This window comes from Diabrotica virgifera, chromosome 7 (assembly GCF_917563875.1).
Source record: "Diabrotica virgifera virgifera chromosome 7, PGI_DIABVI_V3a".
NCBI classification, from domain to species: domain Eukaryota; kingdom Metazoa; phylum Arthropoda; class Insecta; order Coleoptera; family Chrysomelidae; genus Diabrotica; species Diabrotica virgifera.
Genome location: NC_065449.1, coordinates 34,667,588 through 34,691,800, shown reverse-complemented (window position 1 = coordinate 34,691,800; position 24,213 = coordinate 34,667,588). Strand labels below are relative to the sequence as shown.

General features: G+C 33.2%; 1 protein-coding gene across 1 annotated transcript in view; it reads right to left on the bottom strand.

The window, feature by feature from the left end:
- Positions 1 to 23,799, bottom strand: part of LOC114326466 (glutamate--cysteine ligase) — a 91,371-nt gene extending 67,572 nt beyond the window's left edge. Inside the window, exon 1 of the mRNA XM_028274854.2 lies at positions 23,016 to 23,799. Within this exon, the coding sequence (XP_028130655.1) occupies positions 23,016 to 23,461 (446 nt within the window). The 5' untranslated portion in view covers positions 23,462 to 23,799. The remainder of the gene's footprint in view (positions 1 to 23,015) is intronic.
- Between the last annotated feature and the right edge of the window lie 414 nt (positions 23,800 to 24,213).

Here is a 24,213-nt window from a genome sequence, read left to right as displayed (position 1 = left end):
TTGCCACTCATTCTTTTCATGTTCTCAGAATTTTTCTACTGCTTACGGTTCGTGAGAAAAGTTCCGTTTAGAGATATTTTTTGAAGATTTCGCAATATTAATAAATTCATATTTTGTTCAATTTGATTTCAAAAGTTAAACTGTTGCACTTTTCTTTAGTGAAATTTGCCGCTCGTTCCTCTCATGTGCTCAAAATTTTTCTACGGCTTGAGATATTGTATTTTGAAAACCGATTTCTTTAGAGAAAAATTTTTAGCTGGGAGTATACCTGCTTAATTTGTTATTTTTCACTTCATTATTGTGAGAGTTAGGGCGTCATCAAAACCTATTCTCAGTTCTATAGAATATACCTCCAAATTTTCATAAAAATCGATCAAGCCGTTTCGGGGGAGTATGGCAACTAACACTGTGACCGGAGAATTCTATGTATATTCTATCTATAATATATTATGTATATAGATGTAAAATATTGAGATGGCTATTAAAAAATAACGGTTGGTGATAGAAAAGTGAAAATTTAGGGTTGAATGTATATTTTGGTTCTACATCATATACAATTAAGACAAAACAGTTTGTCCAAAAAAATAAAAAAAAATGTCGGGGACAACCCCCGTTTTCACTCAGGTTGGTCGTACCAACTCGGAAACCTTCGAGGGTTCACGTACAACTTTGTTTAAGATCATCACGTGATCAAATGCATAGTTTGCGAGTCTATAAGGTACATACATACATACATACATACATACATACATACAAACATTCATTTTTATTTATATAGAAGAGGTAATATTTAGAAGGCTGTTAAAAAATAACGGTTGGTGATAGAAAAGTGAAAATTTAGGGTTGAATGTATATTTTGGTTCTACATCGTATAAAATTAAAAAAGAACAGTTTGTCCAAAAAAAATAAAAAATAATTAAGTATGGGGGGCAAGCCCCCTTTTTACTTAGTTTGGTCGTACCAACTCAGAAACCTTCCCAGGTTCATGTACAACAACTTACATTAAGGTCATCATATGATCAAATGCATAGTTTGCGAGTTTATAAGGTACATAAATACATGCATACATACATACATACATACATACATACATACATACATACATACATACATACATACATACATACATACATACATACATACTAACATTCATTCTTATTTATATAGATCTGTTTAAATATTTTTTATACTGTAGTCTGTTGTCGCTCATCCCAAAGTTCTTTTCCGTAAGAGGGCGCAAATCTTATGATTTGAAGGTGAGCACACCGAAAATGTAAAAATCATGCGTGGAGTGAGGCAAGGTTGTATTTCGTCCCTTCTAATCTTCAATCTCTAGTCTGAGAGAATGTTTCTAGAAGCTTTGCACGAAACTGAAAAAGGTATTCTAGTAAACGGGTACCGCCTAAACAACATCAGGTATGCAGATTGATGACACAATAGTGTTTGCGGACAACCTAGAAACCTAGAAGTCCTTATGAACAAAATCACGTATTACAGTCAACAAAATGGACTACACTCAACGAAAAAGGTACGTAATATTAATAAACATGTTAATCCAGACAACACAAGCATTACTTAAAATTTGTCCAATTCTTGGTTTTATTGGAACAACAAAGCGATGTTCATCAATTCATTATTTTCGTTAGTTGATCCAATGTATTACGTTTATTGATATTACGAACACTGTTCACTGAGTCAACGAACACTATTCATTGAAACAACAACGCCGACAAAGACTATTCGTTGTGTCAATAACAGTGTTATTTCTCCTAACGTATACTGCTTCATGTATCCAATAAATTTCGTTTATTTCTACAATTATTTCCGTTTATTCTTACAAGCAATTCTATTCATTTCTACAATCAGTTTTGTTCATTCCTACTATGAACGTATTTTATATTTAATTACTGAATGCATTAGCTCAATGTATGATATTAATTGATTAATAATAATTTTGCAAAATCCCCCTTTTTGTCCTAAACCTAATGGACTTTATACTGTGTGATTTCTCATATGATTTCACTTATACAGTGCGCTGGAATAAGTGTTACCCCCCCCCCCTTTAGACTATTGATTATGTTCAAAATAAGAGAGCTAAAAGGAACTACAACGTTAACGGAATTTTATTGTCTCATATGGTCAATGGAACTATAAATTTGAAAAAACCGCGGAGTACTACCATTTAAATGGGTACGTTTTTGAGAAAGGGGTGAATTAGTCCCTAGGCACAGGGTGAATTAGGGTGAGTTCTATTCACTTTTGGTACAAACACTTCTACAGCAAAATTGTTCCAGGTTAAATTTACTATCGAAATATCATATTTTAAAGTCAAAAGTTTTTTTTGTTACAAAAATATATTCAAAAGAAAGGCAAGAAAAAAACACGAAAGAAAGCAATTTTGTTTTTTTGCCCCATAACTTTTTTCCACAGGGATATAGGTATAGGCATTGCTTCAGCGAAAAATAATTTCCATCCTTCCTATTTAGAATGACGTCTGGTAGAAGTCTATACAATTTATAGTTTCCGAAACAGGATTTTTCAAAGTTTGCCGCTCACAGAATTTTTGAGCCATTTTCCCCATTATTTCGCAAACATTGTTCTGTAACTTTTTTCTACGTATTTCTAGGTATATGCAATGGTACATTTAGTAGAAAGAGAACTCAATTACCTTTAACATGGTCTGTTGTGTAAGGTTGTACGACTATTTTTAAACAAGTTATGCTTTTTCAAGATTTTATACTTTTAATGATTTTTGATATTTTTTATGATTATTTTTTAAATTTCTCATTATGACTTTTTTCTTGTACATTTAGGTATATACCGAGTATACATTGTGGAATGAAAAAAGTCTATTTTCTTTACTTTAAAATGGTGTATCGCAAACACCTCTAGGACTATTTTTAAACAAGATATCCGTAGGATATCCGAGGATATCCGTAATTTGAGAAAAATTTCAAATATTTTTATTCTTTTCAATTAGAAGAATATAATTGCATATTGTAACATAATTTTTAATTCGAAATAACTTTTCTTAATAACACTTTTCGATATTGTGAACTATAAAGGTACTTTACTCTTGAGCGAAATTCATATTTTTTAACATACCTCGTACATTATTGATAAAATTTCATATCTGATGATTACATCTTAGGTTTTAGACTATGCAGAGCATTTTATAAATAATACTTTTTTTCATAAAGTTAATAATAAAAAGTTTTCCATGTGGTTCCAACTTAGTGGGATCTATTGCATGTGTATATGTCAAACTTTGAAAAAGCATATCTTGTTTAAAATTAGACCTAGAATTTTTTCAAATACACCATTTTAAATTAAAGAAAATAAGCTTTCTTTTTTATTGGACAATGTATATATGTACCTAAATATACAATAAAAAAGTTATAATGAGAAATTAAAAAAAAAACGTAAAATATATCAAAAATCATTAAAAGTATAAAATTTTGAAAAACCACATCTTGCTTAAAAATAGTCACACAGCCTTCTGCGATCGACCATTTTAAAGGTAATTGACTTTTCTTCCTACTAAATGTAACATTGCATATACCTAAAGCTGCGTAAAAAAGTTACAGAACAATGTTTGCGAAGTAACAAGGAAAATGGCCCAAAATCGCTGTGAGTGGCGAAATTTGAAAAATCATGTTTTGGAAACTTTAAATCATAGAGACTTATACCAAACGCCATTTTAAAGAAGAAGGATAGAAGTTTTTTTTCTGTGAAGCAATGCCTATACCCGAGCCTATACCTTTATCGCCGTGCAAAAAAGTTATAGGGCAAGAAACAATAATGCTACCTTTCGTATTTTTTTCTTGCTTTTCTTTTGAATATATTTTTGTAAAAAAAAATATTTTTGACTTTAAAATATGATATTTTGATAGTAAATTTAACCTAGAAAATTTTACCTGTAGACGTGTTTGTACCAAACGTGCATAAAACTCAGCCTAATTCGCCCTGTGCCTAGGGACTCATTCACCCCTTTCTCAAAAACGCACCCCTTTAAATGGTAGCACTCCGCGGTTTTTTCATATTTAGAGGTCCATTGACTATATGAAACAATAAAACACCGTTAATGTTGTAGTTCCTTTCTAAAATACGTAATCAATAGCCTACTTTATTAACTTATTTATTTTTAGCACATAAGCAAAACTCTCGGACAGGTCGATTTTTAAAATAATCAAAGTATATTATAATGTCAATGTTTCGAACTTTACGCGATCCCTCTTCAGGTGACAGGCACAACTTTGGTTTTTTTGAACGGGAAAGTACATCATGTGACAGCTCATTTAAACGCGTTTGCAATAGTGATTCCAAAAATGTATAACACTTTAATCCTTTTTGAGAGCGCAGGTGTAAAATTTCGATCGAATTCTTTTTAAACGCATTCATTTTTTTGGAATCCTGAGAAAACTAATAAGTATTTTTGAAAAATTTAGACGCAGAATAAAAGATTACATTATTATCGAGGGCTGAAAGTCCCTTAGAATAAACAAAAAGTTTCTTTTGAATGGTATATGTATTTGAAATTAAAAATCATACTAAATTTTCTCTTTTTCACCCCTGTGACTTATTAAAATAATCATTATAGAAGTTCTCAGGGACTTCAGACCCTCGATAATACTGTAATACTGTATTCTGTGTTTCAATTTTTCAAAAATATTAATTAGTTTTCTCAGGATTCGAAAAAAATGAATACGATAATCGACACACGAAAACTTCCTTCCAGTACGGACTACACTTGGAAACGAAATGAAATTATTCGGCACTTCGGCAGAGGTAACAGAGAAGCTCGGGGTATCACGATAAGGAAAAGCCGTTACATTTCAATTGGTCAAGCAAAACATTTATTGTTTCAACAACTGCGTTTATTGTTACCATGAACGCATTGATTGTGGTTATTGTAGTAGTAGATTGATTAACGCATTCGTTGTCACAACAATCAGTTTACCTCTACGGAATAATCAAATATTACTCTATATTAACAACATTTGTACATTGTTTTAATGAAATCTGTACGTTGTCACGATAAACCAAGGTAATTGCTTATCATATACGAAATCAAGAAAGTGAGTTGCTGCCAGAATTAACATTATTTATTAAATATACGAAACTAACTTATTGGCTGAATAAACTGAATGTTATTGATTAATGTACTTTAGTTATTTTCACAATTATCATTCAATCATTGTGATAATAACCAAATATGCTTTTTCTCATGAGGATCCTTCAGTGCGTCACAGTTTTTCGATTTCTTTCTAATGCATTAAGTTGTATGACATTAATAACATTTATTCTAGTTGTCAATAGATGGCGCTATAATCGAAAAAAGATTATTTACTAATTATATAATATATCTAAGAATATAATCTGTACAATTTATAAGACTATACAAATCAAAGAAAATACCATTTTATAAATGCAATAAACACAATTGATTTGTCTTTATGCCAAATTGCAAATAAAATGTGACAACTGTCAGATTTAACTAAAATGTCATGTTAGAATAAATGTCATAAATGTGTATTATCACGGACTTACCTTTTTTTCTATCATTTGTGACGCACTAAAAAATGCTCATGAAAAGAAGCATACATTCATCAATGTCTAAAAGTTTGTTGAAACAAAAAATTAAATTTTTACAACGAAATACTATTCAATAATCACTGTTAATCAATATTACGAACGAAATTTTTTTGAGTGTAAATATAAACGTAAAGAAGACAAAGCTTATGATTATTAGCAAGAAAAAGATAACAGAAGGTCAACTCTACGTCAACGAAACCCCTGTAGAAAGAGTGAGGCACTACAAGTACCTCGGCCACCTCTATCACTATAATAAATGAAGAATGGACCAACAACCGAGAGATAAGAGCGCGCATCGGAAAAGGTAGATCCACCTTCAACCAGATGGACACCTTCTTCAAGAGCTACAACCTCTCTCTTGGCATAAAAGTAAAAATGCTGCGATGCTACGTCTTCTGTCCTTTTTTCTGGTGTTGAATCGTGGACCTTGAACGAAGATATGTCTAGAAAATTGGAAGTCTTTGAGATGTGGCTGTATCGATTAATACTTAAAATCCCGTGGACTGATCGGGTGACAAATGAAGAGGTCCTCAGAAAAACGAAGAAGAACCGAGAGGTACTGACCACCATCAAATCGCGAAAGTTACAATATTTCGGACACATTATGCGAAATTAATCCAGATATGAATTCCTACAAGCCATTCTGCAAGGGAAAATGTTTAGGCAAGGTCCAGGAAGAAAAAAACATCCCCGTTAAAGAATTAACCTTGTTCAACTAAACATCTGTGCAGCTTTTCTGAGCTACAGACCAGGACCGACCAGGGCATTTAGCACAAAATAAATCGATTTTAAATACAGTACCTAGAGACTTACAACTTTTTGCATGGTGTTCAAGATGATGTCAGGAAAAAAGTCTACTATAGGAACATGAGTGCAAATTCATAGTTGAATTTTTTAGCGCATAAATGCATCAAAAAGTGCATAACATTTCAAAATAACTGTATTAAGAGCTAGATTTTATTACTCAGGGGTTTCTGGGGTCGCTGAAGATGAATACGCGATAAATCAGAACTAACCACCGAAGCACCGGGTGCCCAAAAACCCTCCAAACTTCAGAAGATAACATGCTTTAGCAGTAACCTTGGGCACCAGGTGGTCTGGGGTCGGTTCTGATAACGTATTCGCATTCAGCGACTGAAAAACCGCCAAGTAATCTATTTGCATGTATTTAAGGCCGAAAACCTTCAAAACTCCTGAACATGACGTGCCTTAGAAGTGACCGTGAGCACCAGGTGCTCCGAGGGTTAGTTCTGATGGGGTAGTCGTGTTCAGTAACCCCAAAAACCACTCGTGTAATCTGTTTGCATCAATTTAGTGCCGAAATCCCTCGAAACCCCCAGAAGATGACGTGACTCTAGACGCCAGTGCCCCGAGTGTCGGTTCTGATGGCTTACTCGTTTTAGCAACCCCAAAAACCACCCGAGTAATCTATCTGCATCAATTTGATGCCGAAAACCATCAAAACTCCAGAAGATGACATGCCTTAGCAGTGGTATAAGGCACCAGGTGCTCCGGGGGTCGGTTCTGATGACGGATTCGTGTTCAGTGACTCCAAAAACCTCCAACTAATCGACCAATTTAGTGCCGATAATCCTCGAACCTTCAGATGACGTGCCATAGCAGTAACTCTGGGCACCAGGTGCACAGCAGGTCGGTTGTGATAGCGTAGTGGTGTTCAGCAACCCCAAAAACCCCGGAGTAACAAAATCTGGCACTTAGTATGCTTATCATGAGATGTTTATGCACTTTTTGATGCATTTTATGCACATTTCCACTCATTTTTCTATTGTAGACTTTTTGTCCTAACATCATCCTGAACACAATGAAAAAAGTTATAACTTCCTAGGTGCTGTATTTAAAAATCGATTTATTCCAGTGTTTTTAGTACTAAATGCCCTGGTCTACTACTGCAAATAATAAAATAGAGATTGCCATGATGATCGCTAACATTCGTCACGGATAAGCACATCTTCATCAAGGAGAACAAATCTTTTTCATGATCTTGTGAATGATACTATATTATTATGTTGGAAAGGCAGGATATTTGATCAAATATGTATTTTGTAGATCAAATAATTTTTCGGCTACTTTAGAAAATTATCTCAGATTTAACCAAAAAAACCATGTTAGCAACAAAATTTTGAGAATCGTCAGTTCAATGTATTTCATCCCCTGCTGTTCTTGTTAGCTACCACAAATGAAAATTATTGTTGTAAGAACAAAAGTTGAGCGTCTCGTCAAAATGAAGCTACTCACGAAAAATTAGCTCGTTATTCTTTTTCTCATGATCATCTTTCAGTGCGTCACAGTTTTTCGATTTCTTTCTAACGCATTAAATTGTATGTGACAGAAAAAAACGCACGTCGGTGATTACATTTCGTCGGTGACATTTATAACATTTATTCTAGTTATTCTAGTTGTCGATAGATGGCGCTATAATAAAAAAAATAATTTTTTTTAAATTAGATAATAATATTACAAATATAATCTGTATAATTTATAAGACTATACAAATCAAAGAAAATACCATTTTATAAATGCAAGAAACACATTTGATTTGTTTTTATTCCAAATTGAAAATAAAATGTGACAACTGTCAGATTTAACTAAAATGTCATGTTAGAATAAATGTCATAAATGTGTATTATCACGGACTTACCCTTTTTCCTATCATTTGTTACGCACTGAAAAATGCTCATGAAAAGGACAATAGTAATAAATAGTGAAAATAGGCCTGGAATCCCGGATTAATATACTTCTTCTACGGCACTACAGCCCAAATTGAGCCTTGGCCTCCTTTATTTTTTGCCTCCACCCTTGCTTGTCTGTGGCTGCTCTTCTCCATACACGGACTCCTAAAAGGGCTTGTGCGTCGCTGTTTACTGTGTTTTCCCAGCGCTTTTTTGGCTTTCCAACCGGTCTCTTTCCCTGCATTCTAGCATTCAGTGCTCTTTTTGGTAGCCTATCCTCTCCCATTCTTATCACATGTCCGGCCCATTCAAATCTTTGTATTCTAGTGAAGTCTGACAGGGATGCTTCCTTATAAAGTTGATAAAATTCGTTGTTGTATCGACTTCTGAAGATTCCGTTTTCCCTCACAGGTCCTAGTATTCTCCTCAGTACTTTCCTTTCGAATGTGTCGAGTTTGTTTTTGCATGTTTCTTTCAGGACCCAGGCTTCACTGCCATAGCATGTTATTGGTCGAATTAAAGTTTTATAGATTCTCATCTTCGTATTTCGGTGGACACGTTTAGACCGAAATATATGGGAGAGGGTAAAATAAGCTCTGTTTGCCTGCGTTATTCTCTTCCGTATTTCTCCATCTTCTGATCCGTCGGATTAATATACTCGACATTATTATAAAATTATCATTACTTGGCACAAACGGTCAAATAAAAACTATTATTAAGTTTTAAAATAATTACTGGATGAATCATAAAATATAGCAATATACTAATATTGATTTTAAATAATACAGGTAAGTATTTACCTATTGATTCTAGTTTATATCTCATTACTCAATAAATAAAATGTCAAGCAATTATTACAACATTCCTAGTAAATGTCCTTGGCGGACGTAAGAAAATTAATAAAATCGTTTAATAACTCCTTTAACTTAGCAGCTATGTAGACTTACACAAAATATTTGTTTTTCAAAACAAAAATGACAAATTTTCATATAGACCATGGCGGATCTCTTTTGTGGTGGATGTGAGAGATGGCATTCTGATTTTTGCTGAAAAATTTTGTGATAACTTCAGTATAATGATAATAATTGACTTATTGTCCCTCTCAAATAGGGCGGGAATATTAAATAATAGAAAAATTAAAATGTTTAAAAATTACTAAAAATATATTTTTTCTTTGTTTTCTCCTTGCTTGCAACTTTAAAACGAGTCATTTTGGAGCAACGTGGTAATAAAATAAAATAACAATAATTGAATTTTCTAGACAAGAAAAGACTAAAATTGGTGTTCCAGAATTGTTATTAATAAACAAAATATATATTATCAGTCAATAAATCTTAAAAGATTAGTTGAACAATTCAACCAATGGTTTTTTATTTTAATGAGATTGATTTCCACAATGTAACTTATCTTTTTTATAATAAAAGTGTTACTTATTGTATTATTAGATATAGGACTGGATCCCGCGTACCAAAAAAGTTGATTAATAGCAAGCTGAAAATTTCTTAACAGCTTAACGGTGTCTAACACGGACAAACTTTGATGTACGGGAACACTGGAATAGGGGAAGTTTTATTTGTGGAACAGTTTAAAAATTTGGAACGTCAGATTACGAAAACGTCCCATGTATTTTGTCGGAGAGAACTTCCAATTGATTTGTTACCGTTTCATTAAACTCTCATGCAAAAATCAGACTGCTATTAGTAACCAACATAATTCCTGTCATTTGACATGTTCTTCGTGTTATACTCATTAAAATGCCCAGTTGGTGATAAACACCAGTCTGATTTTTGCATGAGAGTTTAATGAAATGGTAACAAATCAATTGGAAGTTCTGTCCGACAAAATACATGGAACGGTTTCGTAGTCTGACGTTCCAAATTTTTAAACTTTTCCACAATTAAAACTTCCCCTGTTCCAATACATCAAAGTTTGACCGACTAGACACCGTAAAGCTATTAACAAATTTTCAGCTTGCTATTAATCAACATTTTTTGGTACGCGGGATCCAGGTCTATACATTTTAGAGAACTGATATTTTTTACATTGTAGTACATATTTTATTGAGAATAAGCCAGAATTTTTAATTTAAAATTTGAAGTTTTGGTTTCTTCTTCTGAAATTGTTCACAAAATACCGAACAATTTACGAAGTGGAAAACAATATTTACATGGCTTTTCTTATTTGAATTTCTATATCATTAAATAGGTTTTTTTTATCCCCCTCTGTGGCTCAGTGGTAAGAGCGCCTAACCTTTGGATTGAAAGTTCCGAATGGTAGTGAGTTCGAATCCCACTAGGGTCAGGAATTTTTTCATTTATTATAAATTAATAAATGAAAATAGTTTCTATCCTTGTGCGATCGGTACTCACCGGAGGGACCGCAGACGTTCGGATACAATTAGCGTCTCTTTGCAAAGACAATGACGTCGATTTTGCAAAGTAACAAGACACTTACTAAACACACACACACTACACATTACACCTGAGTTAGTGATAAGTTATACAATTACGTGGCTAAAGGTTCTAGTTCTAAACCAAGGCCAGAATCAGAGAAAAAAAAATAGTTTTTTCCGCAAATCGCCAGGAAATTTTGACATTCCTGTCAAAATTTCTTGAAGAAAAAGTCAGGACTTCCTTACTGTAAGGAAATGTCATTTCCTTACTGTAAGGAAATGATATTTCCGTACAGTTGTTAGTGTTCTACATAAATGATAGAAAACACATTGCTATTAAAACCTTGTAAATTACCTTAATCATTAAATTTTCTTTATCTGGAGCTTCCTGGATAAATTTTTCAATTTCTTCCTTCGTTAAAATCTTAGATTTCTTTGCCCTATAACCTTGAGCTTGCCGTTTCAATAAAGAACGAAGTTTTGAGTATGTAGATATATCTACATTGTGTTTAAGTGCAAGGGTTGACTTCAGCATTGAATAATTGGCCCATAATGTTGAAGATTTCATCTTTAAACAAAGGTCTAGGAAGTATGCCATTACAACATTTTCTGAGAAAGAACTCGTATTTTTACTCATGCGATAATCCATAAAACGTCTGTATGCATTTTCGTACTTTTCTCTTGATTTCTTTGGCAATAATTCTAATGAAGCAGTATTCACTGCCTCAACCAGCTCTGGAGGAGTCCCAGGAATGGAAATTTCATCATCACTTATCATTTTACTTTCGAGAACACCAGCAATTAAATTTATAAGCGTCAAGTTTGACAATTCAACCTCAATACGTTTCCATAGTAACCCAAGTAATTTTATTAGGAATTTCAAAGCACCATTTATTTGGGAATAAAATTATCGCGTTTTTTTTAAATCAATCAATATCTGTCGAATTTTAAACGATTTGCGGAAAAATAGTATGTTTACCTCATAGGAAAAGCCACATTCCTGGACTCTGTGTTGCTAAGTCTCGGCTTGCGCCTCGACTTAGCAATCTTCACAGTCGTCCAGGAATGTTAAGCTTTTCCTACCCGGTAAACAATGTACTATTGTTTTATAGTACTTATAGTATAATAGTGCATCCAAGGTATTTGAACTTGAAAACCCTTTTCTTCAAAATGCTACTTTCCTATTCTATCGACATTATTCAGATATGTTCTTGCAAATTCTATAAATTTTCTGCGAGGATGACAGTGTTATCGGAATAACGTATACATATGTTGTTTATATGTGTTAAGTTTATTTTTATCCCTTTTGTTGGTTTTGAAACGCAATCTGCAGTATCTCCTCTACACAGACCTTGAATAATAGGAGATAAAATGCATTTGTCATTTTATTTAATCTATTAGGCTAATAAAGCTAATCTGTTAGGCTAAAAAGATTACAAAAAGTATAAAGTATTTTCTTATTATTAACATTCTATATTCTATCAGTCAATATACATGAATGATCTTCGATAAAAAATTTAAAACAACACTTATCTTAGTACTCATATCAATGTTTCAATGTTACTGTCATTCAACGATTACTCTAAAAGCATACTGTTCAGTTATCTATTAATTAACATATTATATTCAGTTAAAATTGTTACATATTAATAATAATTTCAATCAATATTTTTACAATAATCTACACTTCCAGTGTACTCACAGATAATAAAGGTAAAATTCTTAAAAGCATCATGGATTGGAATGGAACGTGTTATTTATACCCCGTTTAGGCTTAAGCCTCTTCAGGGTGAGTGAAGGAACCTTCTTTTCAGGAGTATAGGGACGATAAGAGTAAGCTTATTGTGAATGTTAGATGAAGAGTGGAGGAGCAAAACTGCCAGTGGATCAGGGGTTCACAAGGTGGTTTTAGCACAGAAGCTATAGAGATGAAGGAGGGAAGTTGCCGTAGCCCAGTAGAGCGTCCAGTCAGCCAAGGAGGGTCCAAATCTGTCACCATAGAGGAACGACTCTTGGATCAGCGTGTGGGGATGCAGCTTGGTTATCTGCGATACATTAGGGGAGTTTGTTCTAAAATTCCGTAGTACTCATCAGGTAGTTGCAAGGGGTTGCCGATTGCAAGGGGTGGTTAGAACATATTTTGCTCTGTGGTTATTTCCATTAATCGTACGCGAAACGTATTTGTTGCTGAGAGAACGTATTCTCTCGTTGATAGGGGGCATTTTTGCGAGTGGGTGTACCAATACCGACGGATATCTCCAGTGCTTCCTGAGGCACTTTCTGAGTATTCTGCGTTCGCAACCGAGGATGTTGTTGTTGTGTTGTCGGTTTAGTAAGGCATAGATAACCGCTCTGTAGTCGATAATGGGCCTTATGTACGTTTTGTAGGTGTGTAGGAGGGTCTTGCTTGATGTGCCTCCAAACGTTCCAGATAGTGCTCCAAGGCGTTTAGCTCTATTTCTTACCTTGTTTAAGGTGTGTTGGATGTCAATGTTCCAGTTAAAATGGACCCCCAAGTAGACCACCGACGGACGAAATTCAAGAGCCTCTCCTTGAAGGGTTATTCTAGCCCTTTCGTTCTTGGAACTTTTAGGGTGTCTGAAGGCTATCATTTGGGTTTTTGTTGGGTTGAGGGTGACTCTCCATTTGTTACACCATGTAACAACCTTGTTTAGTTGTGTTTGGACCCTATCGAAGACATAGGGGTGCCTCAGCGTACCATATGCAGTACCCGCAGTAAGCAAAGCAGTATCGTCGGCGTAAAGTAGGATTGACTCACTTCGATTAATGGGATGGGGGATGTCACTGTTGTATGCTGTGTATAGTAGAGGAGCTAATATTGACCCTTGTGGTACTCCTGCTTGTGGAGTAAATGGGGTGAAGAATTGGTTGGCGACTTTGACGCGAATTGTTCGATCTGAGAGATAGGAATGGATGAGTTTGATGACAGTTATAGGCAGTATAAATCGGCGGAGTTTTTCGATCAGACCTGAGTGCCAGACCTGATCAAAAGCCTTTTGAACGTCTAGGAAGATGCCTACAGCATATTTTCTATGCTTATTTATGCTTATGAAATTTTGACAAAATCACTCGACTGACGTCTCGTGATTTAAGTCAAAATTCAATTCTCGAAAATTGCCAGGCAACAAACTTTCATACCAGTCGAAAATACTGCCGGCAAAATTTTCTCTCTTGTGGTATCATATACGAAAAAATCAATGTTTTTAATCAGTTTTCTGCAAATAACTCAAAAAGTTTTTGTTTTATCAAAAGAACTTGCTTAACAAAAATGTACCTTTAAAAAAAATACACAAAACGGTTTTTTTTTAATTTTCTTTAAGACCAATAGTAATCGAGCTATACTTTATTATATGTTAGCTCTTCTTCGTCAAATGATAAATATTGTATTTTCAAAGTGAAAAGACGAGAAAACTATGCATTTTTCGAGGATAACTTGTTTAAACTAATTTGATAAAACTAATTTTGAAAAAGTGATCGGAGACTTCACTCTACTCACCACTCTAATTAAAATTAGTCATTGACCTTATTTGGTCTTCTTTATTTATGTATTGTTAATAGGTTCTAGAGGTTTGACTCGCTTATAATAATTAGTTTTTAAATAAATGGAGTTAAAAGCGAATAACGAATTTTTGTAGTTTGGCAAAAAATGCCCTTTTCTTCATAATAGAAAGATTATCATCAGAGATACGAAAAAATATTTAAATATAAAATTGTAGATTATTTAATTTCCAAGAAAACGATGTAAAAAAATGTTTATACGGTAAAAATTCAGTGAGCTATTGACAATTAAACCTTATAATAACATGCAAAAACCACATTTACCAACCCTTTCAAAGTCACCTCTTTTTGCGACTGAGGATTTTAAAATAATTTAATATTAATATCCTTATAGACCTTATAAAAACCTACAAAATTATTTTTTAACAAACTTCTAGGATAAAAAATAAAAAAGCTACGGTTAAAAATCAATATATTTTATTGAAAAAAAAAGGAGAATTCCAATTGGAAGCATAATAATGCAAGTTAGCGATGTTTTTAGTCATTGGCCTTATCTATTCTTCTTTATTTATGTATTATTAATAGATTCCAGAAGTTTCACTGGCTTAGAATGATTAGTTTTTAAAAAACTGGAGTTAAAAACGAATAACGAATTTTTGTAGTTTTGTAAAAAATGCCATTTTCTTCAGAATAGAAAGATTAGCATCAGAGATACGAAAAAATGTTTAAATATGAAATTGTAGGTTATTTAATTCTTGAGAATTTGGTTTAAAAAACTTTTTTCTACGACAAAAATTGAGTGAATCGTAAATGAGTATAATATCGAAAAACATTGATTTTTTCGGTATATAAAACTAACACTTTCGATAGCGAATAAATTGAAAACTATTAATTCTATCAAAAAAATGTATAGAACATTTTTTGCTTAAAATGAATGTTTTTATCAACTTTTGCGGTTAAAATACAATAAAAAATTTCCACTCTCTAGATGGGGTGGCAACCACCCCCATGGTAAGAGTGCCTTTTGGCATCATATAGATTTTGATCATTGAACCATACACTCCTTATTTTCAAATTTTCAAGCAAGAAAAGATGTTCTTCTTGGTATTGGTGATATTATGGAGGATATTTTTACTAGTATGGGAGAGATAAATTTCTTCCTTTCCGATTTTTGCAGTCAAATCTCCGTGTCCATAGCTATTTGACGAGCCAATTCTGAATTTAATTTTAACTTACTGTTATACTGTAATTTACTGTAATTACTGTAATGTACATTACTGTACATTCTCGAGTTTAAAACTTTTTTGTAAATATTATCAATAAAGTTATCTAATATTTATCTAATAGTACTTTTATTATAAAAAGATAATGTCACATTGTGAATATCATTCTCATTAATATAAAACCATTAGTTGAATTGTTTAACTAATCTTTTAAGATTTCTTGACTGATATGTAGGTAAGTACCTAATATACCTATATTTTGTTTATTAAGAACAATAATTCTGGAACACCAATTTTAATCTCTTCTAACAAATTGAGTCATCGTTTTAATAGTCTACTTTCTGTGTTAAACTATATGTCTATTTAAGAGCATTCATACACTCCATACACATTACGATAGATGTCTATACTAAATTTACAATCAAGATGCAGTAGAAATAAACAAATCAAGACACGTTAAATGTTACTAGGTGCACTCCCAAATCATAATTTACAATGTATATATCATTGTAAATTCCAAATCATGATTTCCAAAGTTTATACATTGTAAATTATGCTTCGGGAGTGCTCCTAGTAGCATTTAACGTGTCTTGGTTTGTTTATTTCTACTGCATCTTAATTGTAAATTTAGTATAAGTATCAAAAAGTGCTTGGGAATCTTCAAAACTACTCAAACAAAAACATAATCAAATAGAATTTAACAACTATAGACAGTAAGGTAATATTCAAAAAGCAGCCATTAACACCCTAGGATGACAAAGTCCTACGATGAAATGACTTCATGAGTAATTTTTACCAAATTTTCAGTCATATCATTTAACCGGAAATGGCAAACCGGAACTAAATATTCGAGCTCGACTTTTCAATAGGTGTCCATTGATATATATCACATGTACCTACTATTTTTGTGACTATAATGGGGCATTTCCGTTCCGGTTATAATTTTTTAACCGAAAGTGATATCAAAACGGGAAGTATATGTTTGTCCTTGTCTTGCTAAGGTGCGTCTAATAATAAATCGCTTGTACTATTTCGGCGACTCTAAAACCATACTTCCGGTTGCAACTCTGGAACCGGAAGTCCGGAGTAAAATTTATCACCTTTACTTAATGCAATCTTTGCGTTATAAGCTCTCATTCGACACATCATTTGTCATTCTATCTGTTCTAATAAGGACGAGTTGTGTTTACGGATGAACAGACAGACATGGATAATAAGGTAAAGTACACTTTAATGTTCTAAAATGGGTGAAAACAATATCTATTTGGTACGAATTTCAATTGAACCTATTAATGTTTATTGAACAAATTCGATACATAGGATAAAATCTTTATTTTATAAATAATTCTGAAAACCTTGAGCAACTTGCCTAGTATATTCTATAAATAGTTTATCTCAATATTGCTTTGTGGACATAGCAATTAATTAAATCTCTTCAGACATTTGCATTTTTTAAGCATTTCAAATAGGCGCCTGTTATTATCTAATTTTTAACAGTTCCACGTGGATAGTTCAAGGAGTCATTATTTTCATTTGAATAATTGCTTCATAATGTGTAGCAAATTAATTAATAAAATATCGCGAAATACTATAGTCCTTAATTGAAGCGAACATGTTTTGTTCAGTGTTGCCAACAAAACTGATATTTAAATTTCCATTTCCCATTACAGTTGTACAAATTTAACTTTATATGGCAAACATTTAGTCACAATTAGATTTTTATCGTACCTACATATAATATGATAATAGATTAATTAAATCATTTGGTCATTTTACTGTTGTGTTCACCAGAACATAGGAACTTGATAAGAACCTACTTCATTCAGAAAAAAACGTTTCTCCACAGAGAATTTACAATAAGTTAAAAATTTATAATATGAGAATAACTTTTTGTGGTGTGGTGTTACAAAAACATTTTAAGAATTTCATGGGTGGATTGTGTGACTAATGTTGAGGTTCTAAGTAGAATGGGCAAGGAAATGCGAGAACATTAACACAATCAAAGAGTGCAAATTACAGGGTTGGGCTGATTAAAATCAAGTGATTAAAATCACGATTAAAATCATGATTTAAATCGCTTGATTTTTAAAATTAAAATCATGATTTAAATCAATTTTTTTCTTTTTTATTCAGAACCAGATAACAACATAATATAAAAGTTTTCTCAAAGATCAAAAGAAGTATCTGCTTTTAGCAAAAACAACAAAAAAGAAGTACATAATTCCAAATTCTTAAAGTAAACGTAACACCTAAATTTTATTACTGTATATTTTCAGTCTATTCATTTTCGTTATACAATTTAAACGAAAACACGAGTTTTCCTCCTTTTTCTATGCCTAATCTGTTTCTAATATCCGAGTGTACAAGACCAAAAGAGCTAAATACGCGTTCTACTGAAGCTGAAGAAGCAGTTGCACACAGGAACTGTTTTATTATTGGCAACTGTTTCAAGATTTCCGGCTCATCTTTTTGTGATAACCACCATTGTAGTCCGTTTACATTTTTTATTACTTCGTCCGAAAACATAACTTGCTTAAATGGAGCACTGCGGGCATTTAACTTTATTACTAAAGGTAACAGTCCAGTGTTTTCATATAACTCGTTAATTGTTTCTAAAGCTATATTCTTTTCTTCTGGTGTTAACTGGTATTTTGTTTTTTGTGGATTCAACATATGTTCAAATGTTCATATTTAAAAAATCAAAAAAATCAAATAAATCGTGATTTTTTAAAAAAAATCAATGGTTTTTGATTTTTTTAATAAAAATCAGATTTTGCCCCACCCTGGCAAATTAGAATATCTTAGATATCCTATGAAAAATGAACAGGGATATGTATGGCTTGTTGCAGTCTCGCACCCAGGGGGGGGTTTGGGGGTTAAAACCCCTCCCAGAGGGCATATAAAAAATATATAGACTAGTAGGAAAATGTAAATTGTTTTTCAGAAACAATAGAAAAAAAAATTCGGTGCCCAAGCGAAGCTAAGACAAATAATCCCGGACAAATAATCCCCGAACAAATAATCCCCGTACAAAAAATCCCAGACAAATAATCCCCACAAATTTTTGTAGACAAAATATCCTCACAAAAAAATCCCGGACAAAAAATCCCCAAGAAATATTTGCTGCCAAATAGTTTTCTAAAAATTTTCCCGTGAATGCAAACGACTCAAATGTTTTTCAGCCTCAGTGTGTGAGAGCTATAGCAATCGCCATGAAACCGCTTTTCGGCACGAAAATAATGATTAGCAATTAAGATTGCATTGTAATTTCGATTACCAAATTTGAATTTCAATTCCATGCCGAGAAATTCAAATTTTACATGATAAACGAGTGTGAGTTTTTTCAAAAATCGTGGAGGATATGGGAGTGCGCTAAGGCTGTGGGAACCATGTTGTAATTATTCGCTTAAATCTTTTACTTACTCTGCTTTGAATAACTATGTTCAAAACATTGCCTATTCGTCATGAGAACTGCTGGTAATGAAAACGATAATCTTTATTGTAATGCAAAAAACCTGTTACTTTTTGTAAATTTAACGTCAAAAATATTTACTTATTATTATCATCAATGGCGTTATAACTATTCGAGTGTCCTTGCGAGTGGTTTACTATTGGCTTCCATGTGTCGGTCCTGTGCCACTATTTCCCATTGTCTCACTTCCATTTTCTCCCCATCTTCTCTGACTGCACCTTTTTCTATGCCATCCTACAGACTTTCTCCCATCTGGCCTCTCCCCGAGCAGCTATGTCTGGTTTGATTTTTCGCCAGGTTTTTTTTAGCATGGCATATTCTAAGGCCAGGTTAAACAACAATGGGGATAACGGATCTCCCTGTCTCAGTCCAGAATTTACGCAGAAATCATTTGATATTTCCCCACCTCTTCTAATACGTGTGCAAAGAAGTTACTTACACACATTTGCGTTACCGCAGTTAGTTTTTTGGGTACGCCCAACTCGACCATTGTATAGGGGTTTTCATCGATTGTCATTTGTTTCGAGCTTCTGTCATATGTTGTATAATCTGTGTATAATATTAATATACATGGATTACACGACACAAGACAGAAGCTCGAAACAAATGACTGTGAGTGAAAAGCTCTATTCCATAGTGTTGGATGATTAATTCAATCATAAGCCTGTTTAAAATCTATAAAGATCTGATGCGCGTGTTGATTATACCCCCAATCCTTTCAAGCATTTGTCTAATAGTAAATATTTTATCAACAATCGATCTTCCGGGCCTAAAATCACACTGGTAGTCGGCAACTATTTCTTCGACGTATGGTAGTAATCTTTATAGTAATACACAACGAAAAATATTTAGTCATCAGTTTCAATTCACTGCAAACAACATTTCAGAAACCTGCTTCAAAAGCTTTCAAAAGCTATGTCAAAAACCTGTGTTCTGCGTTTTCATAACAAAGCTGAACATTCTTAATAGCGCAAAAATTTTTCATGGATTCACACAGATAATAGGCAATGTTTTTAACTTAGTTATTCAAGGCAGAGTGAGCAAAAGATTTAAGCGAATAATTACAAGATGATTCCCACAGCCTTAGCTCATTCCCCATATCTTCTACGATTTTTGAAAAAACTCACACTCGTGTGTCATGTAAAATTTTAAGTTTTCGGCATGTAATTGGAATTCGAAATTTGGTAATCGAAATTACAATAATTCATGCTTAATTACTAATCATTATTGTCGTACCGAAAAGCGGTTTCATGGCCATTTATATACCTCTTATGCACTGATGCTGAAAAACAGAGTCGATTGCGTCCACGGGAAAACTTTTAGAGAACAATTCAGTAGCAAATATTTCATGGGAATTTTTTGTGGGGATATTTTGTCGAAAAAAATTTGTGGGGATTATTTGTCCGGGATTTTTTGTGGGGATTATTTGTCTGTGGATTTTGGTCCAGGGATAATTTGTGGGGATTTTTTGTCAGGGATTATTTGTATTTGCCCGAACCCCGCCCAAGCCAACCCCCCCTAGAGGAAAATTCTGGGTGCGCCACTGGCTTGTTGCAACTCATTCTTCAGGGCAAGGTATTTAGAAAGGGGGGACCAGGGAGAAGCGTATCTTGGCTTCAAAACCTGAAAAACTGGTTCATTACATCTACAACCCAACTATTCCGAATAGTGGCAAGCAAAGTTAGAGTAGCGATGCTGATCGCCAACATCCAGAATGGATAAGCACCGTAAGAAGAAGCTTTTTGTAAAATGCATGTCGTATGAATGTCGACTCAATTCAAGTTCTCTGTTTAACCCAGATATGACAATACCAAAAGGCACCGCTAGGAAAATATTCCAATTTGCGGTTCAGAGAACCTGTATGAATCGAGTCTTTGTACTCTAATACAGAGTATGGCATTAGTAAAAATAGAAAATCTACAGTTCTAGGTCTACCCGTTGTCAAGGAGGCTCTGCAGAAGACAAGTTTACACCAACACGTCCGTAGTTTCTCAGTATAAAATAAAACTATACCGCAGTATGGTTCGAACGCCCTCTAATGGGGAATAAGTGAAATGAATGTCGACTCGATTCAAGTTCTCTTAACTCTTCAAGCTTTTTGTACTCTTCCATAGTTTTGGCCCACAAAAAGGACTTTTTTCATCTAAATATATTATTACTTAAATTATTGTTTTACACTTTTGTACGCTGTGAACTGGAATATGCCTCTATCATTTGGTCATCATTTTATGATGTACATATTCAAATTATAGAACCAGTACAGCGTAAATTTTTAAAATTTTTGTCTTACAAAATTAATGGTATATCCTAGGAGGGGTATCAGCAATAATGAGTTATGTAGCGGTTTGGACGTAGTATCATTAGAATCTAGACGAATTAATGCCTCCCTAGTATTCCTGTACACGCTACTACATAATCTCATTGACAACCCTGATATCCTTCGACAAATAAATTTTAATGTTCCGTCTTATCCAGTAAGAAATTCGATTACATTCAGAAATACACAAGCTAGAACTAACCTTATGTTGAATTCTCCTCTATCAGTCATGTGCAGCTATTATAATGCCTTAAGTATTGACTGCGATATATTTAACTGCAGTTTAAAGCAACTTATTTCTATGGCCAAGATCTACCTAGGTGATTAATAATTTATTTCTTTACGTTCAAATTTAGTTTTGTAAAATTTTTGATGTGGTATTGGTACCTATGAATTACTAATATTTCATTTTATTTTTTTTGTGTAATATTTTGTCCTGTAAATGGATTCTGTTGGACAATAAACGCTATTATTATTATTACTTAATTCATGTTCTATAGTTAAAAATTTTAGGTCGTTTTGTACTAAATAATAAAATTGGCACACATATTTCCTTGATTAGTAATGAAATATTTACTAGATGATTGTTGGTTACATTAGTAATGAATAAAATTGAAGTGATTACCACTACTGAACAGATAAGCCTGATACGCAAAGAATTTGGACTTCAGATCAACACCAGAAAAAGAAAAATAATGATCACAGACAGAGCAAATAATCATCTACCATAATAACATTAAGTGGCAAATTGTGAAGTAGTAGACAGCTTTGTATACTTGGGCTCCCAATGAAAAGATCTTTCAATACGTAGAAGGATTATTCATTTGAGATAGGAAACTCTTTTACAGTAAAATAAATTAACAACATCATTACTATGAACTTATCACCTTGAATTTAATTAGCCATTAACAAAACAAACAATTGAATACATAAACATGTATGTATACAGTAGGAAAAATGAAAGATTAGCCATGAACGAACATATAAAACACAATGTATTTTTCTGTCACCATGCCACAAAAAAAAATTCGCCAATGCAAGTACATGTATTACTCATATAAGCTGTTCTTATAGTACTGGTCCTAGTTCATTATTTTCTGGAACATAGAAAAGATGTGTGTAATATGATCGCTCATAGGTAATCTTTCATTTTTCCTACATAGGTATTATCAATATATTTATGGGAATATACCTGAGACTGTAATGTTATTTTTTATTAGTCATTCAGATAATTATTATAAAATTTATTAATATATCGGGCTGCGGATTATTATGATTTTCTATTACTCAAATTGCATTTTTGAGGTTTTATCAACATAGCGTCACTGTAAATCACTCCACGAAAACTCTATATCCCGAGAGGTCTACTCATAATGAAAGATTTATTTTTTCTGTCCTTTTTATGGTAGGTATATATGTATGTATATACATATATATGTACCTATTATAAGATATATATACATACGTATTATATATAAGAAATAAATGTTCGGATTATCCGTGCCACATACGGTCCTGAGGAGCACAGATAATCGGGGTTCTACTGGCACACAATACAATATTGGAGACCTTATGAAGGTAGATAACCAAGACGAAGACCACAGATGACATTGGTATATGACATAAAAACAATAGCCGAACAAATTATAAGTATGTTGCTCAGGATAGAGGTCAATGGAAGTGAATAAAATTACAGAATAGTCACACCCATTTAAAAAGTATGTTATCAAAATGTCTTCGATTCCTTCTTATTGAGTATATTTTAAGAACTACCATAATGTATTAATTTGTAACAATAAGTACTAACCTTGGAAAACTAGTAATGCTCATAATAGTTTCATTTGGCTGAAGCAACTCCATGACCTCTTGTCTCCTATGTTTCATATTGGCCTCCACAATATTAAAATGAGCCAGCAAACCACCATAGGGATGTCCTGGAGTTCCTTCAATCATGTAAGCTCCAAACTCTGGTCTCCACAAAGACTTCACACCATTAGGATCATCTTGTTCTTTCTGGTTAAGGATGGTAAGCAGCTCATGACTTCTTAAACTAACCTTTGCCTCTTTCTTGTCATCAAAGAACTTAACTATAATGTACTCCACTTCATCACCCCATTTGAGTATGTCTCCTTCACGATCTCTTAGTTTCTTGTAGAGATTAATAAACTGTGTTATTCCATGTTCCCGGACGTGTTGGGCATGTTTTTTGGTCTCCTCCCAGGACAATGGACTACCTTCAGTTAGAAGACCCATAGTCTTTTTCAGTCACTATGAATTAAACGTTTACAACTACCGAACACACCTCCTCGATCAACACCAATGTGCTATGTAATGACAAAAAAGCCTGTTTTTAATCAAGATTATCACTAACTTTGATTTTGCGCAATTTCAATAACAAGTTGCACTAACCTTTCACGAATTTAAACATAAAATCAAGTATTTATTACTAAATGTTACCTTTAAAAGTTAATATTATTGCACTATTTTTGTGAACACAAAAGAAAAATTACTTTCAATTGTAATACTAGGATGAGTCGAAGAGAATTCGCGAATTATAAATTTCACAAATTATGAATTTCATATTTTTACCATTTATGCGGTAAGGAAATGAACTAATAAATAAACTTAACCTGTCTATGACGTAACGTGGGTGACAGGACAGACATGAATGGAAATTCCAAATTCATGTAAAGCCGGACTCACGCGACTCGTGTACTTGGCGAATAATCGTCACTTGCGTATACTTGCCATGTGTGAGTGGGTTAGTTGTACAATTATTTGTTACTCGTTGCCACTCGTTGGTTTTCTATTTCTTGTCGGTAAAAATGACCCGAGTCAAAGGGATTACGATGATTCGTACACTTACCACGTATTATACTTGTCTATACTTGCAAAATCGCTCAAACGAAATGTATAAATAATTGGCATTTACTGCGACTTTTCATTTAGACCAGTGCATTTAGCATTTAGCACTAAAAACACCGGAATAAATCGATTTTTAAATA